Source organism: Canis lupus, chromosome 9 (assembly GCF_003254725.2).
Source record: "Canis lupus dingo isolate Sandy chromosome 9, ASM325472v2, whole genome shotgun sequence".
Taxonomy (NCBI): domain Eukaryota; kingdom Metazoa; phylum Chordata; class Mammalia; order Carnivora; family Canidae; genus Canis; species Canis lupus.
Genome location: NC_064251.1, coordinates 5,100,753 through 5,118,796, shown reverse-complemented (window position 1 = coordinate 5,118,796; position 18,044 = coordinate 5,100,753). Strand labels below are relative to the sequence as shown.

Below are 18,044 nucleotides of genomic sequence, written 5' to 3'. Positions count from 1 at the left end.
GGGATGCCTGGCTGTCTCAGTCAGTAGAGCATGTGTCCTGATCTCGGGGTTGTGAGTTCAAGCCCCATACTGAGTGTAGAGATTACTTAAAAAATATAAAATCTCTTTTTAAAAGCGGGGGGAAAGTGCAGAACAGTCTAAATAGCATGTATGCTTGTATTTGCACAACAAACTCTGAAGAATACCAAAGAAACCAAAAGTAGTTATAGAGGAATGGGAGGTGTATGGGGAGAAACTGGGTGGATGAACTGTGCAGTGGAAACAGGATTTTCACTGTATGACTTTTCATTCTATTAAACTTTGAAACATAGGGGCACATGGGTGGCTCAGTCAGTTAAGCATCTCTCTTGATTTTGGCTCAGGGCATGATCTCGAGGTCGTGAGATCGAGTCCAACCTCTCCCACTGCCCTCAGCAGTGTGGGGAAGGGAGGTCTGCTGGAGATTCTTTCTCTCCTTCTCCCTTTGTCTCACCCCACCCCACCCCAGCCCCACTCTCTCTCTAAATAAATAAAATCTTTTAAATTAAAAAAAAAAGAAATACTTTGAATCATGTAACTTATATTACTTACTCAAAAAATAATTTTTAAATAAATAATATTTTAAAGAAGTCCCCAATGCAAGGCTTGAACTCACGACTCCAAGATTAAGACCTGAGCTGAGATCGAGAGTTGGAGGATTAATGGACTGAGCTACTCAGGCGTTCCCCAAAAATAATCATAAAAAATTTAGGCTATTTTATTTCTACCCATCTTTAAAAAAAGAAACCTAAGTTTCAACATGAAATCAGCTGTTCTCAATAATTTCTAAATGTTTCCAGTTCAACGAGCATACAAAACTAAGGGGTTCCTCTAAAAATATAAAATAAGGAAAGCAATTCTGCTGGGCGCTGTGACCATCGCTGCAGGGATAGATGGCAGAGTTGTTTTTGGAAACTATTCCACAGGAAGCAGAGCCTGAGACTTTCCAGAGAGCCAGAGGTCCACAGCTTAGCCAGTCACCTGAAGAAAGTGGACTCTGTCATTTGCTTTGTTCTATCAGTATTGAAGGTAAGAAAAGTTCTCAAAATCAACCTGGTCTGACTCCCCAACAAGGACAGGCCTTTGAGTTTTGTCTCAGTCCTGATGCAGAACAGCCTCCTTTCCACAAATCACAAGTCCAAATCCTTGTGAAAGGCAGAGGCTGGTGGCTTAGCAAGAACAGCACTAACTGGGTGGGCGACCTTGGTCATGCTAATTTATTTCTCTGGACTTCCATTTTCTTACTGGTGAAATGAGTGGGTCTTGGGCCAAATTCCCAAAGGTTCCTTTCAGGGCTATGATACCATCATCCCACACAATTTAAACATCAGCTGAAGGGTAGGAGATGCTTCCAGACTATAGCATACAAGTTCATGGAAATTCTCAAGTACACAAAGGTTTGCTGACTGGGACCTGAATGTTCTGATTCTTTTTTTTTTTTTTTTTTTTTAAGATTTTATTTATTTGAGAGAGAGAGGGAGAAAACCAGCAGAGGAGAGGGGCTGAGGAAGAGGGAGAAGCAGACTTCCCACCAAGAACAGAGTAAAATCATGACCTGAGCTGAAGGCAGACTCCCAACCGACTGAGCTACCCAGGGGGGCCCCTCATACTTTTTTTGTGTTTTATCTTCAGCATAAGTAATGTGATCCCCCTGCTATAAATATTCCTCACATACATAACTTCCAATTAGAAGTTATTTACAACTAGTTAACACTTTTAAAACATGGATGGAGTGGAGAGAATTATTTCGGACTGTCAACCACTGAGAGTGTTGGTTAAGAAAAGTTTTAATTTGGGCCCATTATCCTTTTATGATCATCATCCAAGATTCATACTTGTATCAATATCCTTTAGGGAGCAGCCTTCTAGAGATTTACCTATGCTAATTCCCACACGTGAAGGGAGGGTGAATCCTCTTCTGAGACTGCAAACTGCTGAAATCTCCAAGCTCAGCAAAACATGCTCTATATTCTAATCAATAAAAGCTAAGTGATTTCAGCAAAAGAAAAAAAAAAAACACTCCCAAATACTTGTGCATATTTTTGTCTATTAAAAAGCAAAGTGCATGCTTCCTTTGGCATTGGTTTCATACAGTCATAATTAGAGTTTTATTAAAACACTAAAGACCCGCAGCTTTATCTTAGACTGTTTTAAAACAGCTCTTAATCATATTCATCTAGGCAAGGATTCATTCTTTGGCACAAAGGCAGCGAGAAACACAGCTCTCAGCTCTCGGCAGACTCTCTGCAGGGTGCAGGTTCATTGTCTGGTCCCTGCTTCCACCTGGCACAAACCGGACACACTGCTGGGAAACCAGCTCATCTCATTAGCATGTCTTTATTCTAAGACTCCAATTCTGACACCTCTCCAAGATCACCAAAATCCTCATCGGGTCCTAGGCCAAAGAGAAGATGGGAGCCACCGGTGCCCAGAAGTCTTGGGGGGTGGGGGGGAGAAGCAATGAAAAATAAAGAGCAGAGAGTTAGGTCATGCACCCGCAGTTCAGAATTGGCTGGCGCTCAATCCACTTGCGATCCTCTATCCTTCGCTGTCAAAAATCCCTCCTCCGCCTCCGACGCTTATGCCACAACCCGGAGGCTGGAGACGCTTACCTTTTTTAAGGATTCTGAAAACAAACGTTAACACTTCCATACATTTTAAATACCTGTGCCCCGTCCCCGAGCTATCCCCATTCCAAAAACCAGGTCTGCCGTTACTCCGGCAAAGGCGCAGCCGGGCTGACTGGGATACTCGGATTCCCAAACATTTGTCTTACACACTTCTTGGGCTGCCGACAGCCTCTTGCACCGCGCCAGCCCTGCAAGCGCATCCCGGGCCTCCATCCTCCGGCAGGGCGGGCCCTTCGCCCTGAGCAGCCGACTTGCAGCCCGCGCCCGTGTCTCCGTCTCCAGAGGCCTGGGTGCGCGGACCCCGCCGGCCGCCCGGCACCGGCGCGGGGGCCGAGGCCAGGCCCACGTCTGCGCGCCCCCGGCTCCCGAGGGAAGGGGCGCACCGGGCGCAGGGGAGGGGCCCCGCCGGCGCCGCGGGCACCCCGCCCCCCGGGAGCCGCAGCCCCCGCCCCCCGCCCCCGCCCCCCGCCCGCGGCCCCCAGACCCGTCCCGCTCCCGGCCCGGGGCGCGCCCGGCCCGCCGGCCCTCACCGGACTTGGGCGGGTAGCGGTACACGGAATTGGACGGGATGTCCACCTCCTCCACGCCCGCGTGCTGCCGGCTGGTCAGGGCCCCCATGGCGCTGCGCCCGCGCCGCCCTCGCGCCTCACCGCGGCCGCTCGCCCCGCGCGCGGACCGGGGGTCGGCTGCCCGCCGCGGCCGGCTCGGCCTCGGCGCTGCGGCTCTGGCGGCGGGGAGCCCCCGGCGCGCCGCGCACCATCCTCCGCCGGACCCCGCGGCGGCGCCTCTGCGAGGGGGCAGCGGGTCGGGCCGGGGGCGCCGCCGCCGCCGCAGGCCGCGTGATGTCAGCGACCGCTCGCGCGCGGGGCCCGCGGAGGCGGCGGCCAATGGCGGGGCGGGGCGGGGCGGGGCGGCGGCGGCGCGCCAGCCAATGGGCGGCGGGATGCGGCGCGAGCCGCGGGGGTCCGCGAGCTGGGAGCCGGCCGCGGGCGGGGGCCGGGCTCCTGCGGACCCCAGGGCGCCCCGGTCCCAGACCCCCGAAGGCGGTGCGCGGCCGCCCGGCGGGGGGACGGCTGCTCCAGCCGCGCCCCTGGCCTCAGAGAGCGGGCAGGCGGGAGCTCGCAGAGGGGTCCCCCGGGTCCCCCCAGTGCATCCCGAGCCGAGAGACGGCTGCGTGGAGGCAGCATCTCTCCGCCCCGGAGCGCTCCGCTGATCCCACCTCCCAGGGGTCGCGGAGGTTACTCAATGCCGGTGACCCGCTAGGAAGATGACACCATCCCTCCCACGTAGCTCCGAGCTCTATCACATGCACGCCGTGGATGGGTCCCTGAGGCGGCTCCCGCAGCCCTGAGGTTTGGAGAGCATCAGCCCAAGATAAAGATCAAGACGTCCAACCTCTGATTGCATCTTTTGGAAACTTTGGAGGCCTGCGTGCGAAAAGTCAGCGCAGGGAAAGGCGCACGGGGCCTGGCCGAGCAAGAGAGGGCTCCTCGATGAAAACACACAAGACAGTGGGAGGCTCGGACAGGCGGAAGGCAGCACTCTAAAAGCTTAATTATAGACATCTGTATTTTAAGCCTTTTATTTTATTTGTGGGTCTGGTGGTTCCCCCCCCCCCCCCCCGAGAGGGTGGACTGATCAGCAGAAATTTCAACTGCTAGAACATGACTTCAACAACTTTTCACAATCTTTAAAGTACAGTTTCTGGAGTGTCCAGTTCCCTTGATTAGGCTCTCAAAGCCTTTTTTTTTTTTTTTTCAATAGAATCTAGCTCTTTCCTGATTATATTTTTGCGGTTTTCATTGCCCTCTTTTCAGCACTAGCCAACAGACATGGTGCTAAGGGTCCACACGTAGGCCCAGTTGCCTTGGTTTTCTCCAGAGTCCCGAGCATGGGACACCTGGGTGGCTCAGTGGTTGAGCATCTGCCTTTGGCTCCAGGCGTGATCCCCAAGTCCCGGGATCAAGTCCCACATCGGGCTCCCTGCATGGAGCCTGTTTCTCCCTCTGCCTATGTTTCTGCCTCTCTCTCTTTCTCTGCCTCTCATGAATAAATAAATAAAATCTTAAAAAAAAAAAAAAAAAAAAGTCCAGAGCATGGCAGGAACACATTTCCATTGTTTATATTGACTGATGGCTATGAGGAGAGCTTGAGTTACAAGGCAAGTCCCTGGCCCACACAAGCTGGTGGGCAGCCTTCTCTCCAGCACAGAGCTCCCTGACAGAGTTCAGAGCCCTACCTCCAACCCCTGGCAGTAACCACTAGAAAGCATCCAGACATAGCTCTGGGACAGAACTCATGTCCTTCTCGTTACTCCTTTCCCCAGATGCAGGTCCTACCTTATAGTACCGATAAAGTAAAATACGAGTCGTAAAGAATCTAGAACCACCTCAAGATAGAAGGCCTTCAGCACATTGCAGAGTAAAATGTAGGCTTATAATCTTGGGCTCCACTCAGAAACTTTTGTTCTTCCTGCCCTCAACATCCCGCACCATCCTCCTATGGGCTTCTCCATATTTGAGGGTTTCGGTCAGAGCCAGCCGGGCATGGGGCTCAATAGGGCAGCTCAGTTCTGTCACTTGCAAGCACCTGTTCTGGTCCCAGCTCAGCCTGCTCTGAGTCTGGGAAACAGGTTCCTTCCTCATCCTAGATAACACTGTCCAAGCCTATAACTTGGTTCCTCCTCCCACGAATGAGTCAGGAATCCAAAGCTTAGACTAGTAAAGAAAAACAAGAGATAGTGGATCCCTGGGTGGCTCAGCCGTTTGGCACCTGCCTTTGGCCCAGGGCATGATCCTGGGGTCCTGGGATTGAGTCCCGCATTGGGCTCCTTGCTTGGAGCCTGCTTCTCCCTCTGCCGATGTCTCTGCCTCTCTCTTATGAATGAATAAATAAATCTTAAAAAAAAAGAAAAGAAAAGAAAAACAAGGGATAGCACAATAATATTAGTGGACGTTTATTGAACACTCTCTGTGCCCAGCGCTGTTTTGAACGCTTTACATACTAAAGCATTCATCTTTCAAAGCCACCCTATGAACTACGTGCTATTAACACCCCCATTTCACAATTGAAGAAACTGACACAGAGAAAAAGCACTGACTTTGAGTTGGAATAATCAAGACCCCAGTTAGGTAACTTTGGACTAAGCTCTTACCAATTTTCAGTCTCCTCGTCTGTAAAATAACCTGGCCCCGGAACCCCTGGCTGGCTCAGTCCATAAAGCATATGACTCTTGATCTCGGGGTTGTGAATTCAAGCCCCATGTTTGGTATAGAGATGACTTAAAGATAAATTCTCAGAGGCGTCTGGGTGGCTCAGTCAGTTAAGCATCTGCCTTTGGCTCAGGTCATTATGTCAGGGTCCTGGGATCAAGCCCCACATTGCATCAGGTTCCCTCCTCAGCCGGGAGCCTACTTCTCTCTCTCAATCTGCCTGCTGCTCTACTTATGTTCTCTCTCTCACTGTCAAATAAATAAATAAATAAATAAATAAATAATATCTTTTAAAAAATAAAGATAAATTCTTTTTTAAAAAGATATTATTTATTTATTCATGAGAGACACACAGAGAGAGGCAGAGACATAGGCAGAGGAAGAAGCAGGCTCCCTGTGGGGAACCCAAGGCGGGATTTGATCCCAGGACCCTGGGATCATGCCTTGAGGCAAAGAGAGACATTTCAACCACTGAGCCACAAAAGTGCCCAAAGATAAATTCTTAATAAAATAAAATAAAGTAAAATAACCTAACCCTCACTGGCTGTTTGTAAAGAAACAATAAGTCAATCAATGTTCAGTTAAAAAGAAATAGTAGGATAAATTAAATAAATAAATAAATAAATAGAATAAATAAAAGCAATAGGGTTGCCTGGTTGGCTTCGTCGGTAGAGCTTGTGACTCTCGATCTCAGGGTTGTGAGTTAAAGCCTCACACTGGGTGTGGAATCTACTCAAAAAAAGTCTTTGGGGATCCCTGGGTGGCGCAGCGGTTTGGCGCCTGCCTTTGGCCCAGGGCGCGATCCTGGAGACCCGAGATCGAATCCCACGTTGGGCTCCCGGTGCATGGAGCCTGCTTCTCCCTCTGCCTGTGTCTCTGCCCCTCTCTCTCTCTCTCTGTGTAACTATCATAAATAAATAAATATTAAAAAAAAATATTAAAAAAAAAAGTCTTTGTAATTAATTTTAGAAATAAATAAGAAGTGATAACCAGCCCTCTAGGCTCCCGAGACAGAAGAGAAAGGGATATGGGATAGTTCAGAGAAAATTGTAGCTTAAAGAGACTCCCTGGGAATTGAGTTCAAGTCTCACCTTCTACAATGTAATCACATGGTGTTGTCGTTTGGGAAAAGAGAGCTTCAGCCAGTGCCCAGGGCGGAGTTGAGATATGCAACCCAGCCTTTCAGCAGCCACCTCTGCGGGGCTAGTCCCGCATTCCTCTCTGGTCCTTCCGTGGCGCCACTTGGCTTGCTTGCCAGGGATCTGGGCCAGGGAGAAGGCCTGAGGGAGAAGACGGCGCAGACAAAGGAAAAATCCAGAAGTGATTGCCATCAAGAGAGCCATAAAAATGCTTTTAACTTGAATAAATGGTCTGGTGAGGGGTGGCACCACGTGCGTGGGGATGTTACATGCAAATACCAGGCATCCTTTGTGTAAATAGCCTCACAGCGTCCTCTCCATTTGCATGCTACAGATGCAGCCCTTGGGAGAATCTCCGCTAAGAACCCAGCATTGAAGGGTCTCAGGGGCTTCCTCTAAGCATCCACTCAAGGCTGGGAGGTAAAAAAAAAAACACACATTTTATCAGGTTCCAGCTTTTCTCAACCTTGGGTCTAAGGGAGAAAAAGGAGAAGCGGGTGGGGGGAGCACGGGGATGAGTAATTTCGAGGTCAGCTCGTCCCTTAGAGCTTTCAATTTTGTTCATTTGGGCTGTCCTGATTTCAGCTCAGATGTGCGTTTTCCACCTTTGTGACACATCCACTCATTTGAACGATTCTCACAGATTCCTCTAACAGGAAGGAGAGGGAGCCTGCAGGTGAAAAGCTGACAGATGCTGCCCTGTTTGTAGCACAGTGTTCCCAAGACAGCCCCGGGGAAAGTGGGGGTGGGGGTGGGGAGGTGGGGGGTGGGAGGCCTCCAGGATCCAAGGGGCTGGGGCCAGGGCAGGCCCCTTCTTTGCTGCTTGTTTGGCCATTTTGTCCCTGCTAGGCTAATAGGAAGATTAGACCTCTGGCTCTTTTGAGTGAGTGCAGGGTCTCTCCAAAAGATAGGGCCCCGTCAGCAACACATGGCCCCTGATACCTCTCTCAAGTCCTTGGGCCATGGTTTCAGTGGATTAAAGCTAAAACAACCAGAAACGAATTTCACATCCTACTCCCCATCAGTGGACTAGGCTGACACCGACAGAGGGTCTGATCCTAAATGCTTTCGAACCCTGCAGATGGTTCCTCTGGCAACCTACTGCTCTCTGTTGAGGAAAATAACCTTGTCCATTAGGAAGCCAGCAATCAGGCTTTTCATATTTTGCTTCTTGCCAAATGTGAATTCCTCATTGTTAGTTTCCTCCTCAGCTGTGTGCCACTAACAAAGAACTGTTCACACGGCAGCAAACTTCAGTGGGGTTTGTAGCTTCTTAATCTACTTTTCCATTTAAGACCGAAGTGAAAGATGATGCTTACACAGCCCAGCGTGGCTGAGTCCAGGGTGAGCAGGGTAAGGTGCTAGGGTGCGTGACCTTCACGTGGCGCTCACACTCACTGCCTTGCAGGCGTCTCAACGGTCTCTCCCCAGCTTTAGCCCTGCTGCCTGGGCATCTGGCATCTGCAGAAATGAGGGACCTGGGACCTTAATCCTATTCAAGACTAGTTTAAAGAAATTAGGATGGGGTGCCTGGGTGGCTCAGTGGTTGAGCGTCTGCCTTCAGCTCAGGTCGTGATCCGTGATCCGGGGGTCCTGGGATTGAGTCCTGTGTCAGGCTCCTTGCAGGGAGCCTGCTTCTCCCTATGCCTATGTCTCTGCCTCTCTGTGTGTCTCTCATGAATAAATAAATAAAATCTTTAAAACAAATTAGGAGAGTCTGTTCTGTTGTACTTTATTTTAGTTTACTACCATTAAAGATTTTTCTTTGCTATTTGAGAGAGACAGGGAGGGAGATCACGAGTGGGGGGCAGAGGGAGAAGAACAAGCAGACTCCCCACTGAGCAGGGAGCCCCATCACAACCATGCAGGGCTCGGTCCCAAGACCCTGAGATCATGACCTGAGCCCAAGGCAGATGCTTAACCGACTGAGGCACCGAGGTGCCCCTATTTTCCTTTACTTCCAGATCATTCTATCAAACAGCAGACCCTGTAAGGTTGTCTCAGTACACTCACTTCTGCCTTCATCCACTCGGCCCTGCTTTTGGTGTTGAGCTCAGCCCCCACCTGGGGCTGCACATTCTGCGCGATGAAGTCAGTGTGAAAAGAATGCACCGCTAGCATCTCAGCCCAGCATTGCCCTTCTCCGGTAAACACGCCAGGCAGGCGAAAAGCCCAGCCCCTGTCTCCTGCAACCCAGAGAAAACAGAGTGTGAAAGAGGCAGCCCTGGTGACCGCCCCTATGCCCCTCTTTAACCAATGATTGACTGTGGTTACTTAGAAATTCAAAGGAAGAAAATTAGAACGAATTTTCGTCTTTCTCCTAGGGTTTCTTAACCATGTGTGTCCTGGCTGGAGCATCAGATCTGGAAGAGGCCTAAAGGTCATCTGGTCCAGCCCCTTCACCTGACAGATGAGGCAGCTGCAGGCTGGGGAGGGCAGGGAATTGGCCCAAGGCCATACAGGTAGCAACATGGCTCAGAACTCAGGTGTCCCAGACTCCGTGCACTGGGTCTTGCTAAGGGAAACTCGTACTGCTGGTTTGGTTTCTTTTTACTGCAGGGTAGGCTGTCTTCCAGGGCCAGTGTAAGAGGATGAATCCACTCAAGGAAAAAGCTCAGAAACCCAACACAGGCGGCGGGGATGTGATGCACGATAAACTGCGTTTGCATGGAAGTTGTCCACAACCATGCTTTGGTAGGACTTAGAAAGCCATGAAGCTTCTCTCAGCGGCACTCCCTGCCTCTACTCCTCGGAAACTGGAGCTGAAGTCAGATCCGTCACCTAACTCCTTGCAGGCCCAGGAACCACAGCGCAGATGAGAAGAGGGGAGTGAGAAAGAACAGCCACGGAGGGTCAGATCAGATTCTTATCGAGGGGGTTACAAGTGTCCTATAGGCACTCCTGGTGCAGCTCAGCTAAAGCTTGAGTGTGGGCTAAAGTCCACCACAGGCCAGTGATTCAATGACTTCATTTACAGCGACACATTTATTCCTGAGCTAATTGCTTGTTTATTTAAGTGATAACTGCTATCCTCATTAGGGCGCTTCAAAGACTGTGTTGCGCCCGCCTACTAATAAACAGAGATACTACCTACTGTTGTGGTTCTCACAGTACTGTTGGAAGCCCTAGATCTTTTTTATGCACCATGAGGTGTAGATTTATTATATTGCTTAGTTGTATACTGTTATCTTTTATTTATTTTTAATTTTTTTTACTGTTATCTTTTATATTCCAAGATGAAATCCATGTATAAAATCTGTCTGGCAATTTCCTTAGCTTTCTCTCTGCTCTTCCCATCTCTTGGTCCTGCTTCTAAAAATCACTCTCCGGGGATTCCTGGGTGGCTCAGCAGTTTAGCGTCTGCCTTTGGCCCAGGTCATAATCCTGGAGGCCCCAGGATCGAGTCCCACCCACACGGGCTCCCTGGATGGAGCCTGCTTCTCCCACTGCCTTTCTCTGTGTGTGTGTCTCTAATGAATAAATAAAATCTTAGAAAAAAAATTCACTCTCAGGTTAACTTTCCTGGTATGTCACTCCCTTGCCCATATATACCTTCAGTGGCTCCCTATAACTTTGAACAAGACAAGTGTTTTACCCCTGAGGTATTTCCAGCCTCTGCTTCTCATGTAACCTGTTGTACCCTGAATGCAGCTATCATTCCTACTCATGTGTTTGCTCAAGGAAAACCCTTCCATTTGTGCCATTCCTGTCTGCAGGGGTGAATCCCCTCAGCTGAAATCTGACCTTCTTCACGAAGCTGCCCCTGAGAATCCTGGCCCACTGTTGACTCTTCTTTCTTAGAAGTCCTATTGCATGAATAAATTTCTGTATAACTTGTTTGACACTTACATACAGGACAAGGTTCAAACCCCAGCTCTTCTATTATTGTCTGTGTGCCCTGGGAAAGTTCTTCAATTTCCCTGAGCCTCAGAACGCCTGGGGGGGCTCAGGTCATGATCTCAGGCTCCTGGGATCGAGTTCCACATCAGGCTCCTCTTGGGGAGCCTGCTTCTCCCTCTGTCTTTGTCTCTGTCTCTCTCTGTGTCTCTCATGAATAAATAAATAAAAACTAAAAAACAACAACAACAACAACAAAAACCCTCCCTGATCCTTACTTGTCTATAAATGACATGAGAATAGCAAAGCACCGTTTGAACTTAGACAAGGCATAGAAAGCCCTAGCACAGTTCCAGATATACAGCAGGTGCTCAATAAATGCTAGCTTTTTTTAATTAAAAAATTTTTTTGTTCTGAAGTGGTTGAATTTCCAAGGTGATTTTTATGTCAGAATTCCAGGATTTCGGGCAGCTCGGGTGACTCAGTGGTTTGGCGCCGCCTTCGGTCTGGGGCCTGATCCCGGACACCCGGGATCGAGTCCTGTGTCGGACTCCCTGCATAGAGCCTGCTTCCCTCTGCCTGTGTCTCTGCCTCTCTCTCTGTCTCTCATGAATAAATAAAAAATCTTAAAAAAAAAAAAAAAAGAATTCCAGGATTTCGTATGATAAAACCCTATTGGCTAGAGGCAGAGCCCAGAAGTTGGATCCTCTGAGATAGCATCTTTCCATACCCACTGGAATTCAAAATGCCAGAAACACAGTCTACCTATCACGTTTGTGGTAGCTGCTAGATGGCCAGAGAAAAGGCCAGGCTTTTTCCTCCCCAAAATGCAACAGCTTCAGTCCCTGCACTCAAAGGGAGTGGCACCCCTAAATGGCCCTCTAGCTCCTAAGACTTAGATCAGTCTTCTGTGGACTGGGGGAGAAGGGTGTATCTGTGAGTCGCTATTGTTAACTTTTCACTTATAAGTCATTTGCTAACTAGAGAGAAAGCTCATTGGGTTGGGGCCTGGTCTCTAAAGCTGATTGTTCAGGACTTTTGCCAGCCAATTGTTAAACTGTTGGTAGCTTGAAATTGGCCATAATGAGACTATTTAAACCACAGAAACCATCAAGTGCTGCCCATCAGGGCTTTACCCACTCTCTGAGCCGGTTTACCTGCCACTCCTGATCTTTGGTTTCTTTGAATTCCTGCCTCCCACCCCACCCTAGCCAACCAAAGGTCTGGATACATCATTTCCCATATGTAAGTGCCTATGGCTATTGAGATATATATATATAAAGAATAATGATTTTTTAAAGATTCTTTTTTAATTTTTAAAGAGTCTCTAAAGTCTCTACACCCAGTGTAGGGCTCAAACTCACAACCTCGAGATCAAGAGTTGCATACTCTACTGACTGAGCCAGCCAGGTGCCCCAAAGAATAACCATTTTTTAAAAAGATTTTTATTTATATATTTGAGAGAGAGAGAGAGAGAGAGAGCACATGGATGTGTGCACAGGAGGAGGGGCACAGGGGGGAAGGAGAGAGATTGAGTTTCAAGCAGGCTCCCCACCGAGCATGAAGCCAATGCAAAGCTCCATCTCAGGACCCCAGATCATGACCTGAGCTAGAACCAAGAGTTGGCCGCTCAACCGACTGAGCCACCCAGGCACCCCAAGAAGAATCATTTTTGAGCAATCACTCCATCCAAGCACTTCTGAATCGATTATCTCATTTAATCTTTAAAACAACCCTAAGAGATAGGCATTGTTATTGTTCTCATTTCCTGGATGGGGAAACCGAAGCTCCCTCAACTAGGTATAGGGAGCAGGAACTTGCCTGAGGTTACTCTGAGTCCCAAGCCCCCCTGAACAGTTCTGTCTGCTGTGGCTCCAGTAGTAAAGGGCAAAGCATGGAGATGTCCCTCCAGCCCCACCTCCGCCTTGCCTCCCTCCATGTTTAATCTGTCTTCCTTAGCCTACCCACTTCCTTCTACATCATCTTCTTATCTGAATTAGGACCATTTGTTGACAAGCTCTTTGATGCTCTGCATCCTCTTGTCTACAGAAATCCTTTTTGGCCTTAACTTCTCTCCAAGAGCTCTGGCAGATGAATAACCTACCTTCCTATAAACTCTAAATATATGCCCTGGGCTTTGTAACTGCCTTGGGGCCTAGACAGACGCCCTGTCTCCTGGAGCAGGCCCTTCTGATGAGTGGGCTCCATACAAAGTCTGCTCAGTGGGGCAGCCCTGCCTTGGGGCTCCCAGAAGGCAGGATACAGGATTTTCTCTGACTGTCCTCAGGCCCCAGGGCCATGCTAGGCATGGGCAACGCTGGCGATGAGGCACATTCTGGTGGTTTCCCAATTCTGTTGTGTACAACCCGGTGCTCTCGTTCTCAGTAAATACTTCCTTCCTCTTCACACAGAACGCTGCCCTGTGTTTATTTCTAGCCCCCGTGCTTGGTCAAAAAAAATGATCTGTGTGGCTTGGGCTTTTGGGGTCAGGAAATAGCACACATCCCAAGGCGCCCTGTGTTTCTGAAGGAGAAGGGCACCCATCACTGCCAAACTTGCAGAAAAAAAAAAAAAAGATGAGGAACTTTATTTTAACCAAACGCATCTCTTCCAGGACTCGCCCTGACTTCCTGTGTTCCTGAAAATTCCTGAAACCTCAAACGGTATCTCATCAGAAACTCCAGGCCTCTCCAGCATTGCCCTATGCCCTGCTGAGTCCTATGCCAAGTAAATTCCCTCTGCACTTCTGGGATTTAGAGATAAGCAGGTAAAAATAGGCTCATTGTCACTGCCCCACAGCCTGGGACTTAGTTGGTTAATATTGTCATTGATACCCTGGTCTCCTCTTTTTCTTGCTTCCTCCTGGGTTAGGAGAGGCCGTGTGATTCTTCTGGACAAGGAACCGTGAACAGAGATGTGTTACTTGTGGGCTAAAGCACATAATTGCCAAGGCTCGACTCTTCAGCACTCTCTTGCCTTCTGGCATGTTCCCCAAAGTACAAAGAACAGATAGGAAACCTTTCAGCCTTTGTGATCCATACTGCAATAACTCAGCTCTGTTGTAGCACAAAAGCAGTCAGAGATAATACATAAACAAATAGGGTAATTGTGTTCCAATAAAACTTTATTTATAAAAACAGGCAGCCACCCAAGGGCTAGAGTTTACCAACTGGCAGCTAAAGATCGTGGAAACTCCCACAGTCTGGGTCATCACGTCATTGCCCAGAGGGCAGTTCTTCTTGAGAGTCACCAAACTGCAGCAAACTTCGTATTGGTGAGAAGTAAGAATTTAGGACTGTACTTACCCGAACATAACTTCTCCTGACCTGATTAATTTGAGGAGTTGCTGCACCAACTTCAGAAAGCATGTGGCATTTGGGGGGGATTAAGGAAAGGATACTAACCACCCCCTCCTACCCCACTGCCCAGAGGAGATCCGCTCTAACCCTTGCCTGAGCTTAGTGTCCCCCCCACCTCATCACCTCCCAACAGATGCCTTAAACATTCCTTGCTATGAACTTGCTTTCAAAGTAACTCTGAAAAAACAAACAAACAACAACAACAACAACAAAAAAACAAAGTAACTCTGGGCTTTGGTTCTCACTGTTCCCTCTTCTGAAAATTCCTTTCATTCTCCTTTTTATCTACTTCAATCCTTGCCAGCTTTACTTCTTCCTCCTCCAAGCAACCTTCCTGACTATCTCCTTACCACCTATGATTGCTAGTTTGGACCAGAGTTGCTGTCTGGGCTCATGGAAAAGAGAACAAGAGAGCCAGCCCTGTTTGCAAGAGAGACCCATGTTGGTAAGGGCAGCTCCACGGAGCCCACCCAGCAGAGTTACTGGAGAGAGGGATGGGGCACAGAAGGGGTGAGCCACCTACGCAAAGGTGCATTGTTTGGAGATATATATGTACAGAAGTACATGTCAAAGAAAAGCAAAGGAATGATTAATGCAAATTTGAAGATAGTGAGTCTGGGGAGAAAGGGAGGTATGTTTTTGGGGAGGCTCATGTGAGAGCTTTCAAAGGTACTAGCCTTGGACATCTTAAGTTCTATGTTGGGTACGTGGGTGATTGCTCATTGCTCCTCAAACCATGCATAGGTTATACACAAACTCTTGGTGTGTATGTATTTCTCAAAAAAAAAAAAAAAGCAAAAAACAAAAAACAAAAAAAACACCCAAAACAAAAAAAAAGGGTGGGTCAGGTAAGAAGGCTGCCCCAGACAGAACCTGAAGTCAGCAGCTGCCACAGCAACGGACCTTCTGTGTTTTGAACGCAAGGGTGAGGCCACAGAGGCCCAGCTCCATGCCAGTCAATTCCTAGACCATCGAAAGTGGCCAGGAGCCTGAGTCCCAGTGGACAATCGAAGGCCCCTGAGAAGAACCTTCCTTAGAAAGTTGCCTCTCAAAAAAAAAAAAAAAAAAAAGAAAGTTGCCTCTCTACCCTGCCTTTCTCTCCCCTTGGGCGAAGACCCAGCCTCTGGCGTCCCTTCGAAAGTTTCTCAGACTCACCTACCATGAGACACACCTGGCAATCAGAGACAGGGCCACCTTATCACCAGGCTGACAAAGGACAGAGAGTACAGGCCACCAGCGCTGCTTATAGGAAATGCCATTAACTGTGTTGGGAGTGGTATGGCCTTTGTCCCTTGGGGGACATGTGATATTTGGTGAAAATGGAGCTGGTATAAACCAGCATGAACTCATCACTTGTGAAATGGCTTTGACCTTCTTGCTGCTTCCCACAACACAGACACCCTTTTCTGTCTCTTTAGTAACACTGAGGGAGAAGAGAAGATAAGGTGGATTCCAGGGGGGAGGCAGGGAGAGAAAGTAGAACATGATATTTAAGAGCACCAGCTTTGGGTGCAAACACACGTACCTGAGTTCAGAGCTCAGCTCCACCTTGAGCTAGCCAAGTGCCCTTGAGCAAGTCACTGACCCTCTCTGACCCTGCTTTTCTCACTTCCTAATTGGGGATATGCACAGTCCCCACCTCACGAGGTTGTTGTATTATATAAGATAATTCAAGCAAAGGATTTAGCACAGAGCTGAGTTCATAGTACATTCTCAATAGACATAAATCTCAATTATCACAGAGGGGAACTGGGATTTGCCTGGAGTAGAGGAAGCACTCCTGCACTAGCCCCCATTCTCTTTAAGGAGAAAGACTAGAAAAAAATTAATGCTCCGAAGCAGCAAGGTGCATCTAACCCACTATTTAGTAGAAATAGCATCCATTTTCACTGGAAAGTAGTAGCACAAAACAGGTTGCGTTAAGCAAACAAAAGCTAGCAGTAGCATTGGAAGTCCAACTGGGGAAGGGAGCCATCCACCTGCCAGCACCTGAGCCCCCCTTCCTGGGCCTGGACCTTCCAGCCTCAGCCAACTGCCCCCTGGGCATCCATCCCACCCTCCCTCGCCTTCCCCCAACTTCTTTCCCCTTCTCCTGGCCACTTGTCCCTTTGTCCTAGCAACTTGAAGCAGCAGTAGGGAAACAAATATGAAGCTATCGAGACAGCAGGTGGCCCCATCCCCCATGGAGGCCTCACTCATTTTCAAGGAGCCCCACTGCAAACCCCAGGGGCCTCGATTGCCCGTGTGTGGAAAAGGTAACGACTCCAGCACAAAGGAAGGTGGTGTGCTGTGGGTAACCTCGAGGTTCTGGAACTAGACTCAGCCAACACCTCACCCCGCCACTTGGTACTGTGACCTCGGGGAGGCTCCTCCCCACCAGTGTGCCTTCGCCGCCTGGCTTGTGAAATGGGACTCTGGATTGTTGTGAAGACTGAAATGAGTTCAGTGACATTAAACTCTTAGAAAGGTGCCTGGCTCACAGGAAGTGCTTGGTGGGCGGTGGTGGTTTGTTGTGGTCCAGCTATTGTCGCCTGTCTCAGCAACCCACTCTCCTACTTACATGCACAAGATCTTTGGGAACCGCTAGAGGAAACCCTGGTGAAGAGACTCTCTCTTCCAGGTGCTGCCTCATGGCTCATTCTGTAGCTCAGGCCATTGATGGCACGAAGATTTTCTTCCTTCTGAGGCTACTACTGTTTTACTTGTTCTTAATGGGCATGTTTTTATTGCTCTGTTTTACCTGCTGCACATTGTGCTCTCAGATTAAAATAATGATACCTTCGGTTAATAATACCTCGTGCTGGGAGAGTTGCTTTCATCCCAGCAGCTCAAAGCCCTCTACAAACATGACCTCATTCATTCTCTCTGCGCTCCCAGGACAGGGACACTCCTATGTAAGCTGGCCTGAGAAGGGAAGCCCTACCCCCATTCATCTCCAACCAGATTCTCAGAAGCCAAAGTATGGACTGAGCATTTCCACCTCCGGCGGCCACAAATCAGAGACAGAACTGTTGCTCTCCTTCTCTCTCTGCCTAGAGTGACCTTAGGCCCACAGAACCAGAGTCCCTCTGTCTTGGGGTTCTTGTCCTCCACACCTTGCCCAGGTGCCCACAGCTGTGATAATGATACCTGCAAATGGTAAACATTAAAGAAATCTTCAGAATAAACCATCTTGATAGCCAGGGGGAGGAAAAGGTTTGGCAATTTTGGCATTTTCAGGATGCTTTTCTTTCTGGAGAATTTCTTAATTAAGACCCAAGGGCTCCCGAAAGCTAAAATGCCTCTGCCCAGGTAAATCCTACTACTCATGGTCCTGGCATGTTTGCCACCTGTATGTACTTGTGAGAACCGGAGCCCCACGATGACAGTACTTCCTTGTTCTGGGGCTGCTTGTGGCCTGAGCTCCCCAGCAATACAGGCTGCTGGCTGCTCACTTTTGTTTTCACCTTGCAATTACTGGAAGGGAAGGGCTGCAAGCTGTGCTCAGCTCTCCAGCCACACTCCGGGTCTCAGCCCACGTGCATGCACTTCATTAAGGCAAGAGAAACAGTCAAAAAGCTGACTCCTTCCTCTTCAAAATAAACAAACAAAGAAGCAAGCAAACAAACAAAAGGACTAACTAAATGAGATAAGCTCATTACAAAGCCTGAGGCTGTTTTTCATCAGTACAGAAACGTTGGGTGTAGTTTCTCTTATTTACATTTTATTTTTTATTGTCTCAGAGACTTAATTCACTCTAGGCAAAATCAAAATAGAACCATGGCTTGCTATCTTTTAGCCTCTTTATTTGGCAGACCCTTAGGTAATTTAAATATACTGTGTGATTGGTATTTCAGATCCAAAACTAAG

At 48.7% G+C, this 18,044-nt stretch overlaps 1 protein-coding gene across 4 annotated transcripts in view; it reads right to left on the bottom strand.

Moving 5' to 3' along the window:
* RNF157 (ring finger protein 157) overlaps window positions 1-3,336 on the bottom strand; it is a 79,816-nt gene extending 76,480 nt beyond the window's left edge. For all 4 annotated transcript variants that reach the window (XM_025468073.3, XM_025468074.3, XM_025468076.3 and 1 more), the window contains exon 1: window positions 3,179-3,336. In XM_025468073.3, coding sequence (XP_025323858.1) covers window positions 3,179-3,266 — 88 coding nt within the window. In that variant the 5' untranslated portion in view covers window positions 3,267-3,336. The remainder of the gene's footprint in view (window positions 1-3,178) is intronic.
* Window positions 3,337-18,044: the final 14,708 nt, after the last annotated feature.